At 29.3% G+C, this 17,864-nt stretch overlaps 3 protein-coding genes and 1 long non-coding RNA gene across 8 annotated transcripts; 1 reads left to right on the forward strand and 3 right to left on the reverse strand.

Moving 5' to 3' along the window:
• Nucleotides 1-2,996: 2,996 nt before the first annotated feature.
• On the reverse strand, nucleotides 2,997-5,587 carry LOC149891887 (uncharacterized). Of its 4 annotated transcripts, none has more exons than XR_016450363.1 (4): nucleotides 5,409-5,587; nucleotides 4,189-4,330; nucleotides 3,418-3,533; nucleotides 2,997-3,192 (listed from the first exon to the last, which is right to left on the reverse strand). It is a non-coding gene; the product is annotated as an uncharacterized LOC149891887 (long non-coding RNA). The 4 variants fall into 4 exon arrangements; XR_016450362.1 differs by lacking the exon at nucleotides 5,409-5,587 and adding an exon at nucleotides 5,011-5,296; XR_016450365.1 differs by lacking the exon at nucleotides 4,189-4,330 and having other exon boundaries at nucleotides 5,409-5,580.
• A 3,243-nt stretch (nucleotides 5,588-8,830) lies between these two features.
• Nucleotides 8,831-10,224, reverse strand: LOC145191724 (uncharacterized). Its single transcript, XM_080068880.2, has 3 exons — nucleotides 10,026-10,224; nucleotides 9,749-9,839; nucleotides 8,831-9,347 (listed from the first exon to the last, which is right to left on the reverse strand). Exons 2-3 carry the CDS (start codon nucleotides 9,831-9,833, stop codon nucleotides 8,887-8,889), a joined length of 546 nt encoding a protein of 181 aa, XP_079925006.2. The 5' UTR covers nucleotides 9,834-9,839; nucleotides 10,026-10,224; the 3' UTR covers nucleotides 8,831-8,886.
• Nucleotides 10,225-10,358: 134 nt separating this feature from the next.
• LOC145193453 (uncharacterized) lies at nucleotides 10,359-12,422 on the forward strand. The gene is made up of 3 exons (XM_090080328.1): nucleotides 10,359-10,488; nucleotides 10,665-10,762; nucleotides 11,917-12,422. Exons 1-3 carry the CDS (start codon nucleotides 10,451-10,453, stop codon nucleotides 12,369-12,371), a joined length of 591 nt encoding a protein of 196 aa, XP_089936454.1. The 5' UTR covers nucleotides 10,359-10,450; the 3' UTR covers nucleotides 12,372-12,422.
• Nucleotides 12,423-12,907: 485 nt separating this feature from the next.
• On the reverse strand, nucleotides 12,908-16,953 carry LOC145192379 (carboxypeptidase A4-like). Of its 2 annotated transcripts, none has more exons than XM_090080326.1 (12): nucleotides 16,835-16,953; nucleotides 16,707-16,748; nucleotides 16,353-16,398; nucleotides 16,069-16,150; nucleotides 15,653-15,883; nucleotides 15,456-15,557; nucleotides 14,892-14,996; nucleotides 14,433-14,640; nucleotides 14,203-14,328; nucleotides 13,945-14,021; nucleotides 13,746-13,830; nucleotides 12,908-13,124 (listed from the first exon to the last, which is right to left on the reverse strand). In XM_090080326.1, the coding sequence occupies exons 1-12, from the start codon at nucleotides 16,881-16,883 to the stop codon at nucleotides 12,943-12,945; spliced, it is 1,335 nt and encodes a 444-aa protein (XP_089936452.1). In that variant the 5' UTR covers nucleotides 16,884-16,953; the 3' UTR covers nucleotides 12,908-12,942. The 2 variants fall into 2 exon arrangements, with proteins under 2 accessions (XP_089936452.1, XP_089936453.1); XM_090080327.1 differs by having other exon boundaries at nucleotides 16,069-16,188; nucleotides 16,835-16,909.
• Between the last annotated feature and the right edge of the window lie 911 nt (nucleotides 16,954-17,864).

The following is a 17,864-nucleotide window of genomic DNA, read 5'->3' on the forward strand; positions in this document are numbered from 1 at the left end:
TTGTAAAGTTATTTTTGTTTCTATAATTATGAGAAGAATTTTGCTGTGGATTTTTGTTTAAAGAATCGTATTTCAAATTTTTATGTTCATTTTTATCATAATTTGATTTTAAAAGATATTTGGAACAACACTCTTTAGCTTGTAATTCTTCATTGTAATATTGTAAAAGTCTATCTAAAGTCCACAACTCTCCGGAAAATTTTCTAGAAATTAAAATTAAAAGTTCATCAGGCAGTTTCTCCTTAAGGGTAGGAATTAACAAACAGCCGTAAGTTGTTGTTTCTATTTTTAGAGATCTAAGATTACGTACGCAGCTCTCTATATCATTATAATGTTTTCTTAATTCTTCTAGATCATTTAAATCTTTAATTTTCTTTATTTTTAACAAAGAATCCATATGTGCTGAAACTAAAACTTGTGTATTCTCGTATCTGTTAGTCAAGATTTCAATTGCCTCTATATAATTTTCTGAACTAATTGAAAGTCCTGAAATAGTAGCCAATGCTTGGCCAGAAAAAAATTTTTTTAAATAGTTAAATTGATCTATATCATTTAAACCTTCATGCCTATGAATTGATAAATTAAATTGATCCAAAAACCCTGCCAATCTAAGGGATTCCCATTAAAAACTGACAATTCTAACTTAGGTAAAATACACTTTGATTTATTTAAACTTTTAACAGAATCTTTATCTGATTCATTTATTTTTATACTTTTTAATTTTAGTGTCACTCCAGCCATCAACTCATGATAACACTCAACTACTTTCGCACTCTCCAAAACGTCATTTTCAATTTCCTCTTGATCTAAATTATTTAATATTTCCTCATCAATATTGTTTAGTCTCTCATCACTCTCGCTTAAATTATTTTTTAAGCCTATTAATTTTGTATAATTTAACTCCTCACTTTCTAATTCCTCTCTTATTTCGCTCAACAAATTTCCAAAACTTACTCGTAACGCTCTCCTTCTCGCTACTTTCCTTCCTAATGCGGCTGCCATTTTTAAATAAATGTGCACAACAACTCAGAATAAAATCAAATTTTCGTCACAATTAACACTTTCAATAATTAAATTCTAATTCTATCAAATCTTCCCAAACAAAATTACAAATAACAAACTCCACTTACTTCAATGTTCAACAACTCAAACTTTACTTAACTCTTGATAAACTTCTTTCTTTAATCATTTAATTCGGTAAACTCTTCATAGTTTTTCATCGGGCGCCATGTAAAATCTCGAGGAATAAAAAACTGAACGTTTGGAGAGACAATATCTTTAAACTAGTATAAAATGCAACAGTCTCTATGCTGCTCCACCAACAGAATATATAATAAAAAAGAGGTCTGTGGAGAGCACGCACCAATAAATTGACCATTAACAATAATAACAATAATTAAGTTACAAATACCACATTTAACAACACCCAAATACAATAATTAAATAATAAATATCACTTTCAACATGCTTCTTAATAATTAATTTTTTATTGTCTTTTTTAACAATTTAACTATGTAATATACGAAAAATATTTACTTCTTTATTATAAAATTTTAACTTTCTTGTTATAGGTTTTTTTTTTGTGTAAAAGTTTAAAAATGTTAAAAGTTATACTTTGGGTCCAGATATTTGATACTGATTTGCTTACAAATGTGGCTAGTTAATAAAGTGCATCAGCGGGCCCGTGGCTACAAAATCAACAATGCCTTCTTAAGGTTTTAGGTCTTAAAGAGGGGAAAGTATTAAAAAAAAGGCACTAAGAAAGTACAAACAGTGGGAAATACATTTGTTTTTTAAAAAATGAAACAGGAACTTAGTCTCTCTCCCACCCAGCTCCAACAAACCCATAAGTTGTTTGTGCATGGTAACCACTGAAAGATTGAGTGATATTGAAAAAATATAGCTGTTAAAACTTCGTTTTTTTGTTGCTCTTTTTTTAATTCAAATTGGTAATACATAGACTGAATTGTTTTTTTGTATAAAAATATTCGTCATTTACATTTTCTGTGCGTGAAAAAGCGACATGCCTCTAACAACCGCCATTTTCGTTTCATAAACAGCGGCTGTTTTCACAGCATTTTCTTTAACCTTAAGACCTAAACGTCAGATATTTTCTTTAACCTTAAGACCTAAACGTCAGATATTTTCTTTAACCTTAAGACCTAAACGTCAGATATTTTCTTTAACCTTAAGACCTAAACGTCAGATATTTTCTTTAACCTTAAGACCTAAACGTCAGATATTTTCTTTAACCTTAAGACCTAAACGTCAGATATTTTCTTTAACCTTAAGACCTAAACGTCAGATATTTGTTCGAATGTTCTCCTTAAGCTCATTATTTAAAATTTATTTACGCAAGTCTGACCTTTGAGGAAGCCCCACAAAAAAGATGTCTGGGGCCGTGAAATCATGTGAAAGCGGAAATTAAAGAACATTTTTTAAGTATTATGAACATTTCTCGCCAGAACTGTCACTGATCTTTTGTCGTTTTCAAAGGCTGATTTTTCTTGTTTTCAAAGTAATAGGGGCTTCGCTTCGCTTCCCTTCACTTCACTTCACTCTGAAGGCGATAGTACCACACCAAGAAGTGGATTTTTAGGGACGTAATTCTCATTTCGTCAGGTTTTATAATATCTTTATTTAAATAAGGTCAATATCGTCTAGTATTGCAAATGGTATTGAAATAGCGAAATTCCGAGACGCAGATGTTTATGATGTATTACCATTGTAAGGGAAAATTCCTAATGTTAAAAAAGGACCCAGTGGGCAAAGCGACGTCGGAACAACGTCGGAGCTGACGTCGGATCGATGTCGGATTTACGTTGGAAATGGAAAGGTTGGGCGACGTCGAAAAAAAGACATCGGGTGATGTCAGAATTACGATGTCATTCAACGTCGAGCGATGTTAAACCAGCGTCGGAACGACGTCAGATTACTGATGTAAAGACGATGTCATTAAGTGGTAGAGCGATGTTAAACCAACATAATAAATACAATTAAAAAATAGCACATATTTTCTGGCGTAAAAGCATTCATTACAAAAAACAACTTTCTATTTTGCATCAGTATCTTTCTGGACACGCCCAATGATAAGCTTGTAAACTTTTAACTTTTCAAAACTTTGTTTATCCATTTTTTTTGCGTTTAGTCTCTTTCATATTAAAACAAGCCATAACTTTGTGCGACATCAGACTATAAAAAGAAAGAAAAAATTTTAAAATGATGAAAAAATAATTTTAAGAGTATATATATTTGAGTTCTTTGTTGTGGAGGAAGCCTATTTCCCAATATGACAAGTCCAGCTCGCCATCGATGTATGGGGGATATTGCAGTCATTTTATTGGTTGTATCCATATCATCATCAAAATATATTGATAAATAAATATTCTTAATTATCAAATATGCAAGGAAACTTACATCAATTCTCATGGTTTACCCAATATCTTCTTTAATAACAGTAATGGTCTGTCTCTGATTTCTGGTTCTCAAATGAAGTGTGTATTCATTCTCTGTATCAGACTCTGAAGTTGATTCTGAAAACAAAAGATATTGTTTTTGGAATCAATATATTGATAAATAAATATTCTTAACTATCAAATATGCATGTCAGTAGCACACTCAGGTCTCCAAATATTTCATAACCAGTGAGAACTTCTGACTTTTTAAAAATGTTTCTGCTCATGCAAGGTAAAAAAAATTTTTTTCAAAAATTCAAAACGTACTTTAAAATAACTCATAAATAGCCATTTTTTTAGTCTGCATAAAAGAAATTGTTAACAAAATTAACACCATGAACTACAATAGCATAGACAAATAAAACTTTATAAACTTGAAAGTTACTCTACCATTAATACGCTTTGACAAATTTTTGTGTTTGTTATTATGTTGCACAGTTTTTATGGTTGTTGTGATGTTGATTTGATAAGACTTGAGGGATGTATTGAATTATTTTTTTATTAGGATGACGAATAACTTAACAAAACAACATTAATATCACGTAACAAAATTCTTATATATTTTAATATGTATTCTAAAGTCTACCCTCTTATTTACAAAGTCATTCACAAACTTAGATCCCTTAACTGTACCAACTGGTTATTATTTTATCATTATTTTTGTATTAGGATCAACTCACCCTAATACAATAATAATGATATTTATTAATATTAATAAATAATGATCAATTACTACTGTTAGCTGACTCAGAACAAAGAGATTCAACTTCATTGTTAACAAATTGTACATTGTCATCAGAATCATTTCGCAGAGCATCATTAATTAGATTATTGATTTGTTGATTTTGGGCTCCCCAATTATTAATGTAAGACATCTAAAGAATAATGTTAATAGCTGTTGAAAAAGTTATAGATTGTGATATCGATCCATTTTTGAATATTCATGTTTATCCCACTGTGTGCCTATCCAAAAAAATTAACATGGAAACAAGAAAGTGGGACAAGATCATGGAAACAACAGAGACAAGATCTGTAAAGCATGATGAAACTGTTAATACATCTAACAAAGTGTATATTGGGGTATCTGAAGAAGAATGGAAATAAAGATGTGCAAACCACAAACATTTATTCACAAAAAGCTCAAATAATGTATTTTTTACCTGATGATTGCAATAAGCATGAAACTTAAAGTAGTAAACATTATGTAGTTTTATTTTAAATTTATCACATTAAATAAAATATATTACTCTGATTTTATTCATTTAGCACTCTTGTTGAATTTACACATACAAATAACCTTAAAAACAGTACAGTAATGAATTAATAAAAAAAATTCAGATAAATATTTTTTACTAATTTAAATATACATGCATACATACATACATACATACATACATACATACATACATACATACATACATACATACATACATACATACATACATACATACATACATACATACATACATACATACATACATACATACATACATACATACATACATACATCTTTTAAAGTCACAATTAATTAAATCAAGTAAAAAAATAAACTAACTTTCGCTTGCCATAAAGAGCATGCGTTTTATGGTTTGTCAATATGTTATGGCTGTCAATAAAGTCTTAGTGTTAAATTTATATCTTCCCTGTAAATTTATTTTTTCCAATAATAATTATTTTTCCGGTAGAATAACTACTTTTTTCCAATAAGATGTTTATTTTCCGGTATTCAAACTTCCAGTTCAAAAAATAAACATTTAGAGAAAAAAATAAACATTTAGAGAAAAAAATAAACATTTAGAGAAAAAAATAAACATTTAGAGAAAAAATAAACATTTAGAGAAAAAAATTTAGTTATTTTATCTAACTAAATATCTAGTTAAAATAACAAAGTTATTTTCCGCAAATGTTTCTTTTATATATACGAAATTTGTCATTTCTTAAATTAGGACTTACTTAAAGCATAGTACTTTGTTAGGTCACACCACGGTATGTAAATTTTATTTATTTGTAAAATTGTCGATTTACGTCGTATTTATGTCAAAAGACATCGCACGATGTCAGAACAACGTTGGTAAGACAACGTCGTTTTGACGTCGTTATCGCGACGTTATAACAACGTTGTAATAAGTCGGTTGACATCGCCGATGAAAATCCAACGTAAACCCGACGTCGGTTTGACATCGCGTGCCCACTGGGGAACTTAAATTTTACGAGCAAAGCTATAAAGTTCTAAATATCGTTTAAAAACTTTTTATGTTAAACGCAATTGTGAGAGTTATATTTATTTATTTATGTTTGCTATGCCTTACTTTATTGGATATGTTTTGGGCTGGGGGATGCATCTGTGTGTGTGGCACTCTTAGACTTCTGAAACTTTAGATTAACGTAATATTTTAACAACAATTCTTTCATTTTAAGATTATTATTTATTTAGAAATTTTCCGACTTCCATATCAGTCACACACCCCCCCCCCACCCCCCTCCACTTGAGCTACTACATAAAATGGTAATTAGGGTTCATTAAAATCACCCAAAAAATTCTAAAACTTTATTAGGCTCATGTAGCAGTGCATCGTAATACATTGGCTCCCCCCTCCCTAATATGGATTGTTATTTTTGCTTCTCTCCCTTTCCCTCCTCCTACTAAATTAGTTTAAAGTGCTGACAAAAACTATTTAAAAAGTAAAAAACGACTATAAGTTACATATATAGTTTCTTCAAGGAATGCTGTAAGGGTCTGCGTCTCGGAATCGTTTTCTCGAAATGAACCGGGAAACGCGTAACTAGACGAGAAATGTCCCGGAAAAAAATAACGAGACAAAGGAAACAATTATCCCGGAATAAAGTTATAAATCGGGACATAATTTTTTTCTCGGAATTTAAAAACTGTGTCCCGGATAATAACGAAACGTTACGAGACAGATCAATTATATTAACTAAGGGTCTGCGTCTCGGAATCGTTTTCTTGAAATGAACCGGGAAAAGCGTAACGAGACGAGAAGTTTCCTGGAAAAAAACAACGAGACGCAGACCCTTAATATTAACTAGATATCTTACTCGCGCTTTCGCAGTGAAGAAAATTTTTTGCCAACCAAGTTTGTTTTGCCAGCCAGAAATGACGCACAGTGACTCAAAACAGCAAAAAAATGGCACTAAAACCCTCACAGTTTTTTGGTAAATATAATGCTCTTTTTTAAATAATATTAAATTAGAATAATCATTTATTTAAAAAGTAAAAACAGTTTTTTAATAAAACTTATATTTTACAATTTATGGTTAAAAGAAATTTAAAATTTTAATATTATTTTTAAAGAAATCTAAAAAATGAGAGATTTTTATTTAGTAAAAATGGAGAACTTTTAATCTAAGTTAAAGTCTATATTTACTTTGAAGATAATCTTGTAACTTTATATATTTTTTGAATTTGAGTTTTTTACTTGTATCTTGAATTTGAGTTTTTTACTTGTATGACTTGTTTCAACATATCAAATATAGTTTCAAGAAACATCATATGCTACTTAGAAATTTGTTTAAATGTTTTAATTTGAATAATGATTTACAATTCAAGAGGTGCTAGATATTTGAAATAGCATTACTTAACAACTTCACATTATTTACTTAAACATTATAGGAAACGTAATGTGGTAATTGTCAAAGAAGTTATAACATAAAATGTTAAACAGTGTAAAGTGAAAAATGATACAGAGTACTTAAAAATGTTTCTGATATATATTAATGATTTTAAAAACAACAACAACAAAAAGGTTAGATCTTATCCCGAATATACGTGAATTAGGAGTGGATAAATACCATTTTGGAAGGATTTACTTAACGAAATCAAATAAAACTAAAGAAATTAGCAAATAGAACATAAATTAATGCTACTTTAGATAGATTTATTTCAAAAGTGAAGAAAAAAACTAAAACAATGTGGTAGAAATTATGATTCTTTTATAGAAAAAGAAGACCAATGGCTTCAAGAAAATCTTATGACCAATAAAAGTAGCCATTTTGGTTCTGGAAAACCCCATAAACAATGGGTGGTCCTTAGAGAGCAAAGGAAAAGAGAAAAAATAAAAGAATTAGGTATTGAACATCATGCTCTCTTGTTAGTCTCTGCAAAAAGTACACTTTTTAAAAAAAGTCAAACGTTTTATAGATCAAAAAAGTTGAAGACACTTTGGATAAAATCTTTCCCTTAAATATGAGTGTAAAACAAACTCTTGCATTAGAAGTGAATACTGACCTCGGCGGTAAACAATATTAAATGATCAGAAACTTAGCCCTTGGACATATATTTATCCACTTCTTACACGATATTTTAGTGGAAAAAGTTAAATACTATCCCAAAAATATTTTTTTCCCCCTGATTTCAGTTGCTACCATTAACTTTTATAAAGCTGTGTTTATGTAGATGGTATAACAATATCAATAATAGCAGCTGAAATAAATAATGGTAATTGTGTCAGAAGTTCATTATTTAAATTTCACATTAAAGATTAACTAGTATATCTCGTTATGTCTCGTTATGTCTCATTAAAAAGATGTAAATTCCGGGAAATTGTAAAGGTCCTTTTTTGTCCGGGACATCTCGTCTCGTCTCGGTATCGTCCCGGATTTCGACTGAAAATTGGAAATTGTCTCGATATTTGTCGCTAATTGGGACAAAGCTTTTAGGATCGTCTCGTCTCGATTTAAAAAAATAACGAGACGCAGACCCTTAGAATGCAGTGATCATATTGACGTAATTTCGTCGTCAAGTTACATCATTTAACAATTTCTTCATTCCAAACAAGTTTTTAATAACATGATTAAAGCTGAAACAATGGATGAAGTTTGACAAATTTATTGCTATTGTTCAGTAATTTCTCAAGATATTTAAACTTTTGTATTAGAATTTTGAAAACTTCGGCGCATTCTATTTCTCGACCTTCAATGAGTCTTTTTTTTTTTTTTTAATTTCAAAAATGGAGTAAATAGATTAATTTCAAATGATGTCATTGATATCATTTTATACAACTCACTTTAAAGTCAATACAATTTGTAATGAAAACACAGAGGTTTTAAGCACTTCCACTGTACTTACAAATCACTGAACCTGTTTCAAACTAAAAGAAAACCAAAGATAATACACATTTAGTTTTTTTTTTTGTTTTTTTTTGTTTGTTTGTTTGAAGAAGCTCGACAGATGCATTTCATAAGAGAACTCATGCCAGTAATTTTTCAAAAATGTTGATAGTTATGTTTAGATATTAATTGATTTTTTATATAGTCTGTAATTTATTGGGAATATTTATAAGCCAGATAAATGTCTCCAAAAATTAGTTTTTAAAGAAATTTTCTAAATGGTATTTTCAAAACACAAGAAAAAAAAATTTTCTCTTTTACTTTGTTGAATTTTTCTTTCACAAGTGACTACATTTAGACTTTCCTAGTTATCGGAAGGCGTTGCAAATACCGCAAAAACGTTAACACAGGTTTTGCCAGAGTTATCCCCTTGCCAGCCATGATTAATAAGGTCCTCTCCCCACCATACTTGGAGATGATCCATGCTTCTCACATATGTTGGATAACAGAAGTTTTTGAATACAAGATCAGAGGCAGTTGAAATTGTTCCAGGAAGAGTATACCAGTTCCCACCGGCTAGTGTTACTTCATTCCTTGGCGGGAAGATAACTTCTTTCTTTTCGTCAGTTACGAAGACATTAAGCTTGGTCTGATCTGCACATCCCCAGTTACTTGCTTTTTCTGAAGCAGAACATTGTATACCACCAGATAAATATACTAACTTTAATGCTTTTAAGAATCCGGTCTTTTTAAGCATTACAACACCAAAAGCATCGTTATTTCCATGGAAACAAACATCTTTACCAATTTGCTCCCACTTTAAATCTATAATTATCATTTAAGTATTGTAAAATAATTTTTTGTAATTATTGTAAAATAACTTAAATAAATATTATAAATTAGTTTAAGTATTATAAAATAATTTATGTAATTATCATAGAAAAATTTTGAAACAGGTTCGTGCTATTGCTGCCAATATCTGGATAATTAAATAATATTAAATGAAGGATTTTTAGAGAGAAAAAAGCGGCTCTAAATTATTAGTAATGAATTTTTTAAAAATAAATTCAGCTGTAAAGCCTATCAAACTAAAACTGTGAGAGGGCTTGCAGTTGATAGTATTAAAGAACTATTTAACTTTACGAAATTGCATTTTATTACAATCATATATTAGCTATTTGTTATTTCGTAAAGTTTTTTAATAAATAATGAAGATAAAAATCTACCATCGTCAACGTCTCGCTTAGAGATGATGCTGTTGCAGAGAATAACTGCTGGAAGCGAACAAATTAAGAGAAGCTTGCAAATCATTTTGACCTTAAAATGGAAATTGTTATTTATATTAACAAAATATCACAATAATTATTTTTCTGTTTTTCTGTTTGTTTTTGTTTTGAACAAGTAAAAGTTGGAATTAAAAAGGTAAACTTGAGAAGTTATTTATTTTTGAAAATATACGAAATAAGAATTTATAAGTAAAATTTCGATCGTAAAAATACTTACAATTGATATCTCTTGACAAAATATGGTAGTATGAAATCAACTTCTTCTATGAATTAATCTGGTGAAGACAAACAGAATACCTTTTTATCCTTGATTATTACGAGAAAACGTGTCACCACGTACCTTTGATGTGAATAACGAGTAACCCTGGAAGCTTTTATGTTAAATGTAAATAGATTTTCACTTTCTAAATACTAAAATCAATAATGTAACATTTTAAAAAATGTTATCACTTTTTAAATGCTTTTTCATTATCAGATAGACTATAATTTAAGCTTAATTCATCTAAAGACTAAAAAGTAAACATTATTTTCAAAAATCTGGACCTATTGGCTTGGTAACAATGATCCTTACCTTGGAAACAACTTAAAATGTCTAAAGTATGACAAACAAAAATCAATTTAAGTTTCAAAACAAGCTCCCCTATGGTTTTTAAAAATATCAACAAGTGGATAAAAAAGGGGTAGGATAATTTCTTTTTAGTAGAAAAATTTTTTGAATCGTTTTTTTTTGTTTTTTTTTTTTGTGCGTATTTATAATCAAGTTCTAAAGCTCGTGTTGGTTTTGTTATTAAAAAGGTTGTCGTATTTTTTTTTATCTCCTTAATGAATAATTTGATTTTATGAATAAATTATATAGAGAAGAAAACATGCTATTCACACGTTCATTTTCCTTCGTACTTCTTACGTTATTTGTCGCTGGTGATGACGTTGTAACCAACCAAAATTCTGATAAATGTAAGCTCTCGAATAATTTTAAATTTCATAGCTTTTTGCACTTACTTTATTTAGTCAAATTAAAGTTTGATTTCTATTTTTTCTGCTTTATCTGTTTCATTACTATGATGAATAGTTTATACCATAACCTATTACGTAAGCAAACAGAAAATTAAAAAAAAAAAAATGATATGATTTGGGCTAACACAAAACATTGCTATAAAAATGTTAAATATTTTTTTAAAAGAGATAAACAATAAAATATGTAAGATTTAAGTCAAAGTAACAAAAAATAATATTTTACTAACAATAATTATATCAAAGGAAACAGGAAAAAAAATTACTCCGAATCATTAATTTGTCAATGGTCCATTGAGTATTCTGCCATAAGTGGGCCACCCCATCTACTGAATAACCTGGGTTGACGAATATAGTTTTTATGTACAGATTGGCTCTTAGTACAAATTCTATTCTACAAAACTGTACAGTAGCGCACATTTATTTTGTATACGTTTAACATAAGCATCAATATGTTTAATGCACACAAAACAAATGTGGCATAGCATACTCTTCATGCAAACAAATATACTGGGCTGGTACAAACACCTGAAAGTAAGAACAACCTTTTTACTTGAGAAAGAAAAGCAAAAGAAATATTGAGAAAAAAAAAAAACTAAAAAAGGCTATAAAGGTGTTGTTTAACACTGCATACAATTTTTAATTGAAACCAGAGTAAAAGTAGATAAATATGTCTAAACTGATACCATTATCTCACTTTATACCATTTTCTCACCTTATATCATTATCTCACCTTATACCATTATCTCACTTTGCATCATTATCTCACTTTACACCATTATCTCACCTTATATCATTATCTCACCTTATATCATTATTTCACGTTATATCATTATCTCACCTTACACCATTATCTCACCTTACACCATTATCTCACCTTATACCATTATCTCACCTTACACCATTATCTCACCTTACACCATTATCTCACTTTAGTAAGAAAGTAAAAAACATTTCTGCTTTTTTTAAACACTTTTTAAATAATTTTTTTTTTTTTTTTGAAGAATCAATAATTTACCTTTTAAAATATTAAATTTTATATTTTTGATAAAATAACTTAGTTATTCTTTTTATTATAATTTTATTTTTCTCTTTAGTTTTCGAGTGGGAACCAATAAGTAACAAAGTGTGTTTCCATGCGAAGGGTGATCTTCCAGGAATTATCTACATGCACAAGACTGGGTTTTTGGTTGCAATCAAACTGGTTTATCGGTCTGGTGCAATGAAATGTGTAGCAACGGATACTGGAAGTAACTGGGGATGCGATGACAGCTCCAAGCTCAATGTCTTTATTACAGATGAAAAAAGAGAAGTCATATTCCCATCAAAGCAACAGGTAACCTTGGCCGCTGGAAATTGGTATACGCTCCCCGGAACCATGAGCGTTGATGAAGAATTAGTTTTTAGCGACTTTTGCTCGCCAGCTTATGTAAGCAATGGAGATCATTTACGCATTTGGTGGGGTGAAGACCTTATCAACTACTCTGAAGGCGATAACGTTGGTAACGTATGTGTGAAAGTATTTGCCGTCTTTCAAGAAACAAGTCGTTGAGATATTTTTTTTATGTATACAATACAAATAAAAAAAAATCTTGATTTAAAACGTTTAGTCATTTTCTCGTTTTCAACATTCTTAAAATTTGCATGTGCAAATTGCATTAAAAATATTTACGTTTTATTTTAAAGGTTAAAATAATAGCATATATATTTAAAATGCTGGCTTAAAGAAACAAGCAAATTGTAAACTTTATTAAATAAAATTCTGCACCACAATCCGAGACTAAACTTATTTTAAGTTTTTACAATTACAATAGAACAGTTACATAAGAATGGTTTTAATAGGATAAATGATGTAGAATGGTTACAAATAAATAGTTACAACAGAATGGCTGCAAAAAATTGATTGAAATGGAATAACTACAATGGAATAGTTGCAATAGAGTAGTTGCAATAGAATAATTGCAATAGAAAGGTTGCAGTTTAATGTTTAGAGTGCAATAGTTGTACTAGAATGTATTAATCGTTACTCACAACATTTTGAGCTTATTTTAAAAAACATGAGCGCTGGCCTTAACAGTGAATAAGACGTTTTTATCTTATATTTTAAATCCTTTAGTGTTCATCTATACAAGTATTTCTTTAGCCATTGCTTTAAATGCTTCTAATGTTTCCTCTCCTGTTGGAATAATTTGCGAAGCCGGAAGAAGAAAACCGTATTGGCCATTATCCCTTAGCTCCAAGCCAAATGAGTATCTTAAGCCCAGCGCACCATAAACCCAGTCGTCACTGGCACCACTTGTAGGATCTAAAAAAAATGATAAAATCATTTTTTAAAAAAAGATACTTTGAAAGTATTTGAAAAATATGTAATATGCAACTCAAAAGTAATGGAGACTAGTAATGGAGACCAATCAAACCTTTCAACCGTTAAAAACATTTATTTATGTATTTACACGCTACTTTATCTTAAATTCATGTTTTTATTTAATCTTTAACTAATTTCATCAACTAAGTTCATCACTTTTTATTTACTGATTGATAGAGACTCTTGTTATATAAAGTTGGCAGCTTTCTTTTAAGAAATGAAGACATATATGACGTCATACTTCAAAGAAATATTTGTAAGAAAGAAAAAACATTTCTCCCAAACGAAAATTTCAAGCCAGATGTGTTAATGTGTCAATATCGTCGTTTAGTATTCTTCTGGATTACTTAGAAGCCCTGCATCTCAAACGATCAGTTCTATTTTATAGAATCAGTTCTATTTTATAAAAACATTTTAAAAAAATTTCTCCAATCAACCAACAAAAACCTGCTTCCCCACCTTTTAAAGATTTTTTTTTTAACAATCTTTTTTACATTAAATGATAATAATTGTTCTTGGTTTACAAATAGTTAAGGCAATATGTAATATAAATTTTCATACATATAATTATAGAAGATGGTCCAACTTTGAAAGCTGTTCCGTGCTTTTTGTATAATGCCTTGACAGCAGCTGAAGCAACTCTTATCTAGTTGATTCCAAGGAAAAGAAATATAAGAACTTTATACCACAAAACAATGCACGTGATTTTACAAATCACGAAGAAGAGAAAACGGCATGTTCAAGTTCATATAACCATTACCTGCTCTTGGTAATCTTTCGGAAGTTGGTTAGTATAACCCCATGGTGTCATCCAAAGTTGACTGTAAGCATGAATATCTAAATAATCAATTTTATAATGCTTGCAAGACATCAGTATTTTTACCCTTTTGACTAAAATGCTTTATTGTCAAAACAGTTGCTGCAAAAATTTTTTTCTTACTCAAAAGTAGTAAAATTAGTTATTATTTAGTAAAAAGATGGTTCCATTTATTTATTAAAGAAAAATTGTAATTTTTACCTGCGAAACCGGATAAGATGTTTTTATTATTCCGAAGATATTGCGCAATATTTAATACACACTTCTCTGACCAAGGTTTAGGACCTGGATATATGTTTGAACACGGATCGTTTGATGTACCAACACCTAAAGGAACGTTTTAATTTGCGTTACTTGATTAAAGGAACATACCAAAGAGCAAAAAGTTATAAGCTTCAAAAGTTAAAAGCTTCAGGTCTCATCTCTCATACTTCCCCACTGATAATCGAAATTCCGGTTTGGATCTGCACCAATGCATTGATAATTATTATAGAATGTTCTTGTTTTTCTCCACAGCCTTGTGTTAGCATCTTTCCATGTATAGACATATCCATCAACATTGGCTACAGGTAGAATTACCCAATCCATTTTATCAAGCATAGCAGTCACGCTGTAATCTTTTTTGTATCCATTTAACATCTGTAGAAATAATTACAGTTTTAAAGATAAATTACTATGTATAAAAATTTTTTAAAAGACTGAACTAATGAATACAGAACACGGACCAAGATTATGGAAAGTCAAATAAAAATGAACAAATTATATATTTAGTATACATTAAAAAATATTAAAAAAGACTGGATATTAGCTAAGTTAGTCAACTTCCAACAACTGAGTTTGCTTTTTTTTTTTAACTAAACTCTTCAACTTAGATTTTAGTTAAAAGTTACCTCTTTAAGCATATATATGCAAGTAGCTGTCGTCACCCATTCCCTGGCATGAAGACCACACATAAAAAAAAAAGTTTTTCGGCCAGGACTTTGTTTTACACTAATCTATAAAAACAATAACAACGACAATAGTAAAGATAAACAAATCAAGAATATATCAATATATATAAAGATATTTATATTTTTAGCAAGAAATGAAAACAATAACGAAAAATCAGCAATAAAATGGTTTTGGTATTTTTTTGGTTTATTTTTTTGTTCGGACGAAAAGTTCAGAAAATCAAAAACTAAAAATGTTACTATCAACAAAAATTTTTTTATGAAATTTTTTTATGAAATTTTTTTATGAAATAAAATCAAGAACTGAATGAAAATATAACAAGCACTAAAAAATAGTAATAAAAGTATAATAAAGATATAAGATGACTGCAAAAAAATTTCACACAAAAATAACGATGAAATAAAAACCTCTTGGACTTGAGAAAAGAAAAAAGAAAGGAAAACAAAAAAAAAGAAGAAAAAGAAAATAGGAAAGAAATATTTTTAGCAAAAAAAAAATCATACTTTAACTGCAAGCATATCGCGGTTTTCAAATGTTTTTCCTAGATTGACAAATGAAGCAATGCGTGAATAACTCGAGACGAGGTTTTTCATTTCATCAACGATCTGTAGAGGGAAAAATTTTAAATATGCTCATATCATGTTTTTTTTCTTTTTTTTTTTTTTTGACTCTTTTATTAATGATCAGTGTCACGGTTTACCTCAAAGTTGTTATGATATCTTGAATAATCGAACCCTGTATATTGATTAAACTGGTAGTTTGAGTTTTTTTGATTTTCATATCGTATTAGATCATCCAATTGATGGTCACTTATTTCATACTGTATTTGATTTTTATCTAAGTAAGTTTTTATGACCTTAACATCTTTTCCTTTAATTAATGCTTTTATTGTGTAGTTGTCAGAGTTCTTTTCTACATTCCAAAAGTCAATCTAAAAATTAAAAACAGTAACACTTCAATTTAAGTTTGTAACAGGAAAGCAGAATATCATGTTTGAGCATTTTCTGGCGAAAAAATCTGGTATATCCCTTTCTTATAAAACAAGCATATCTTGATGATTAGTAAAGCTTCTTTAAGAGAAGCATTCTGATATCTACAATAAGTTTACAATCTTACCGAAATTTTAAGAGATGATTCACATGATAAAACTTCATCAAGTTGTCGTTTTCCAGTTGTTCTTATCGAAATAATTTGATAGCTGCCATAAAAGTCATAGAAATGTTGATTTTTTGGGCACTTTGTGTGTAAAACGCATAATAAATTTAAATTATCTCACCATTCAACTGGCACAAAGAAAAAAAACTGAGAGAAGAGGTCATAGTGTACTTTTCAATATTACGAATCCAGCACACTAAAAATATTATCATTTTTACCTTATAAAAATATTATTTAAACCTTACTCTTCATAAGCTTTTGCTCCTACATATCTATTGAACCGGGTGTCGACTGTAAATTAAATGAATAAAATGAAAGTGGTGACAGCAGCAGTTATTATATCAATTACTTATCATATTTCACCGACAATTTAAAATGGCGGGAAAAAAATTAATAAGTCTATGCTCAGTTTAAAAAAAGCAATCGCTTTTCGTTTGCTCTCTTTAAAAGATTTTTCTTAAATAATTACGAATTAAATTGTAATTAAGCAAGTATTAGTATTTATTAGTAATTAAGCAAGTACTAATAAAAATATACAAACCTATAGTCAACTCAAAGTTTAAAGTTATCGTTAAAAAACAATATCTATAAAATTATACCTGGATCTAAGGGCTGAGTGAACAAATGGTTTTCGCTTGCAACTAAATAAAATGAAACATGTAAACTTAAGTGTACACATCATAACCTTTTATTTCTATAAGAAATTAAAAATCGTATTTGTGGATACCTATTCCCTTCGCCACCAGCAGGAAAGCAGCGCATATTATAAACAACATGATGTAAATCCCTATTCGTTTAAACTGATTGAAATTTTCGTAATAATGAAGGTTTTAAATTTCTACAACAGTTGTTTAAATACTCTCATGCTGTTGAGAGACTGTTCAAATAATTTAATGGTGAAGAAAACATTCTTGTTTTTAACTTTTGAAGTTTGTATTACGAGCCAAGCTATAAATTGAACATTTAAATATGAATTGGTATGGGAATTTAATGCAGTTGAAACAACCGTATACTATTCGAATTTCAATTTAAAATACACGGCCATAGTAAGCGGATGAGGTATTAAAGAAGGCACGTTCACGTCGCAAAACCCGCTTCATCTCCTTAGTTTTATAATAACATCACGTTTTTTTAATACTACCTCCGTTCCACAATAATATTATAATAATATTAATAATGTTCTCACACTTGATGCATAAATTTTGTTTCATAATACTTGTCCCATTTTATAAAACATTTATAGCTATAGCTTCGTTTGTGTTAGACCGTTTTTCAAAAGAAATAGCTTGTTGAAAAGGGTTATCTAAGGCTTTCTAACAAGCTTGGGCACTTAAATATAGGTGATCAGTAGGTGAATAAAAAATTGCGAGTCAGAAATAAGTATTTTATTAATTGTAGGGGAGATTCACACTGTAATACTACTAGTATTGTGTTGTGAGTACTACAAATTATTTTTCTTAAATTTACACTATTAGAAAATAGTTAAAACGGTACAAAATTGAAAATAGTTAAAACGGTTCAAATCTCTAAAAAAAACTACTCAAATAGCATATATTTTCAATATTCGGACCAAGAGTATCCAAATGTGACAACTATTGTGGAACAGAGGTTGTAGTTAACGCCAACCTTGTTCCCCTCTGCCCCACCTCTCTACTTTTTTATCCGAATCAAAATGCTTATTACGGAAAAAGTTCTTACTGTAAGTAAAACATTGTTTTATGTATTACAAATAAAACAACGGATCTCAAACTAATAGC

The sequence above is a fragment of the Hydra viridissima genome, unplaced genomic scaffold (genome assembly GCF_058129835.1).
Source record: "Hydra viridissima isolate aposymbiotic clone 2 unplaced genomic scaffold, HvirCarnegie_v1 scaffold_2, whole genome shotgun sequence".
NCBI classification, from domain to species: domain Eukaryota; kingdom Metazoa; phylum Cnidaria; class Hydrozoa; order Anthoathecata; family Hydridae; genus Hydra; species Hydra viridissima.

Coding starts and splice junctions, on each gene's coding strand:
- LOC145191724 (XM_080068880.2), bottom strand. CDS start 9,833: ATGATTTGCAAGCTTCTCTTAATTTGTTCGCTTCCAGCAGTTATTCTC. Junction 9,348..9,748: donor TAAGCGAGACGTTGACGATG/GTAGATTTTTAT, acceptor TGATAATTATAG/ATTTAAAGTGGGAGCAAATT.
- LOC145193453 (XM_090080328.1), top strand. CDS start 10,451: ATGGTTTTTAAAAATATCAACAAGTGGATAAAAAAGGG. Junction 10,489..10,664: donor AACAAGTGGATAAAAAAGGG/GTAGGATAATTT, acceptor TAAATTATATAG/AGAAGAAAACATGCTATTCA. Junction 10,763..11,916: donor CAACCAAAATTCTGATAAAT/GTAAGCTCTCGA, acceptor TTTTCTCTTTAG/TTTTCGAGTGGGAACCAATA.
- LOC145192379 (XM_090080326.1), bottom strand. CDS start 16,883: ATGTTGTTTATAATATGCGCTGCTTTCCTGCTGGTGGCGAAGGGAATA. Junction 15,558..15,652: donor GATATCATAACAACTTTGAG/GTAAACCGTGAC, acceptor TTCCCTCTACAG/ATCGTTGATGAAATGAAAAA. Junction 14,329..14,432: donor TTTCGATTATCAGTGGGGAA/GTATGAGAGATG, acceptor ACGTTCCTTTAG/GTGTTGGTACATCAAACGAT.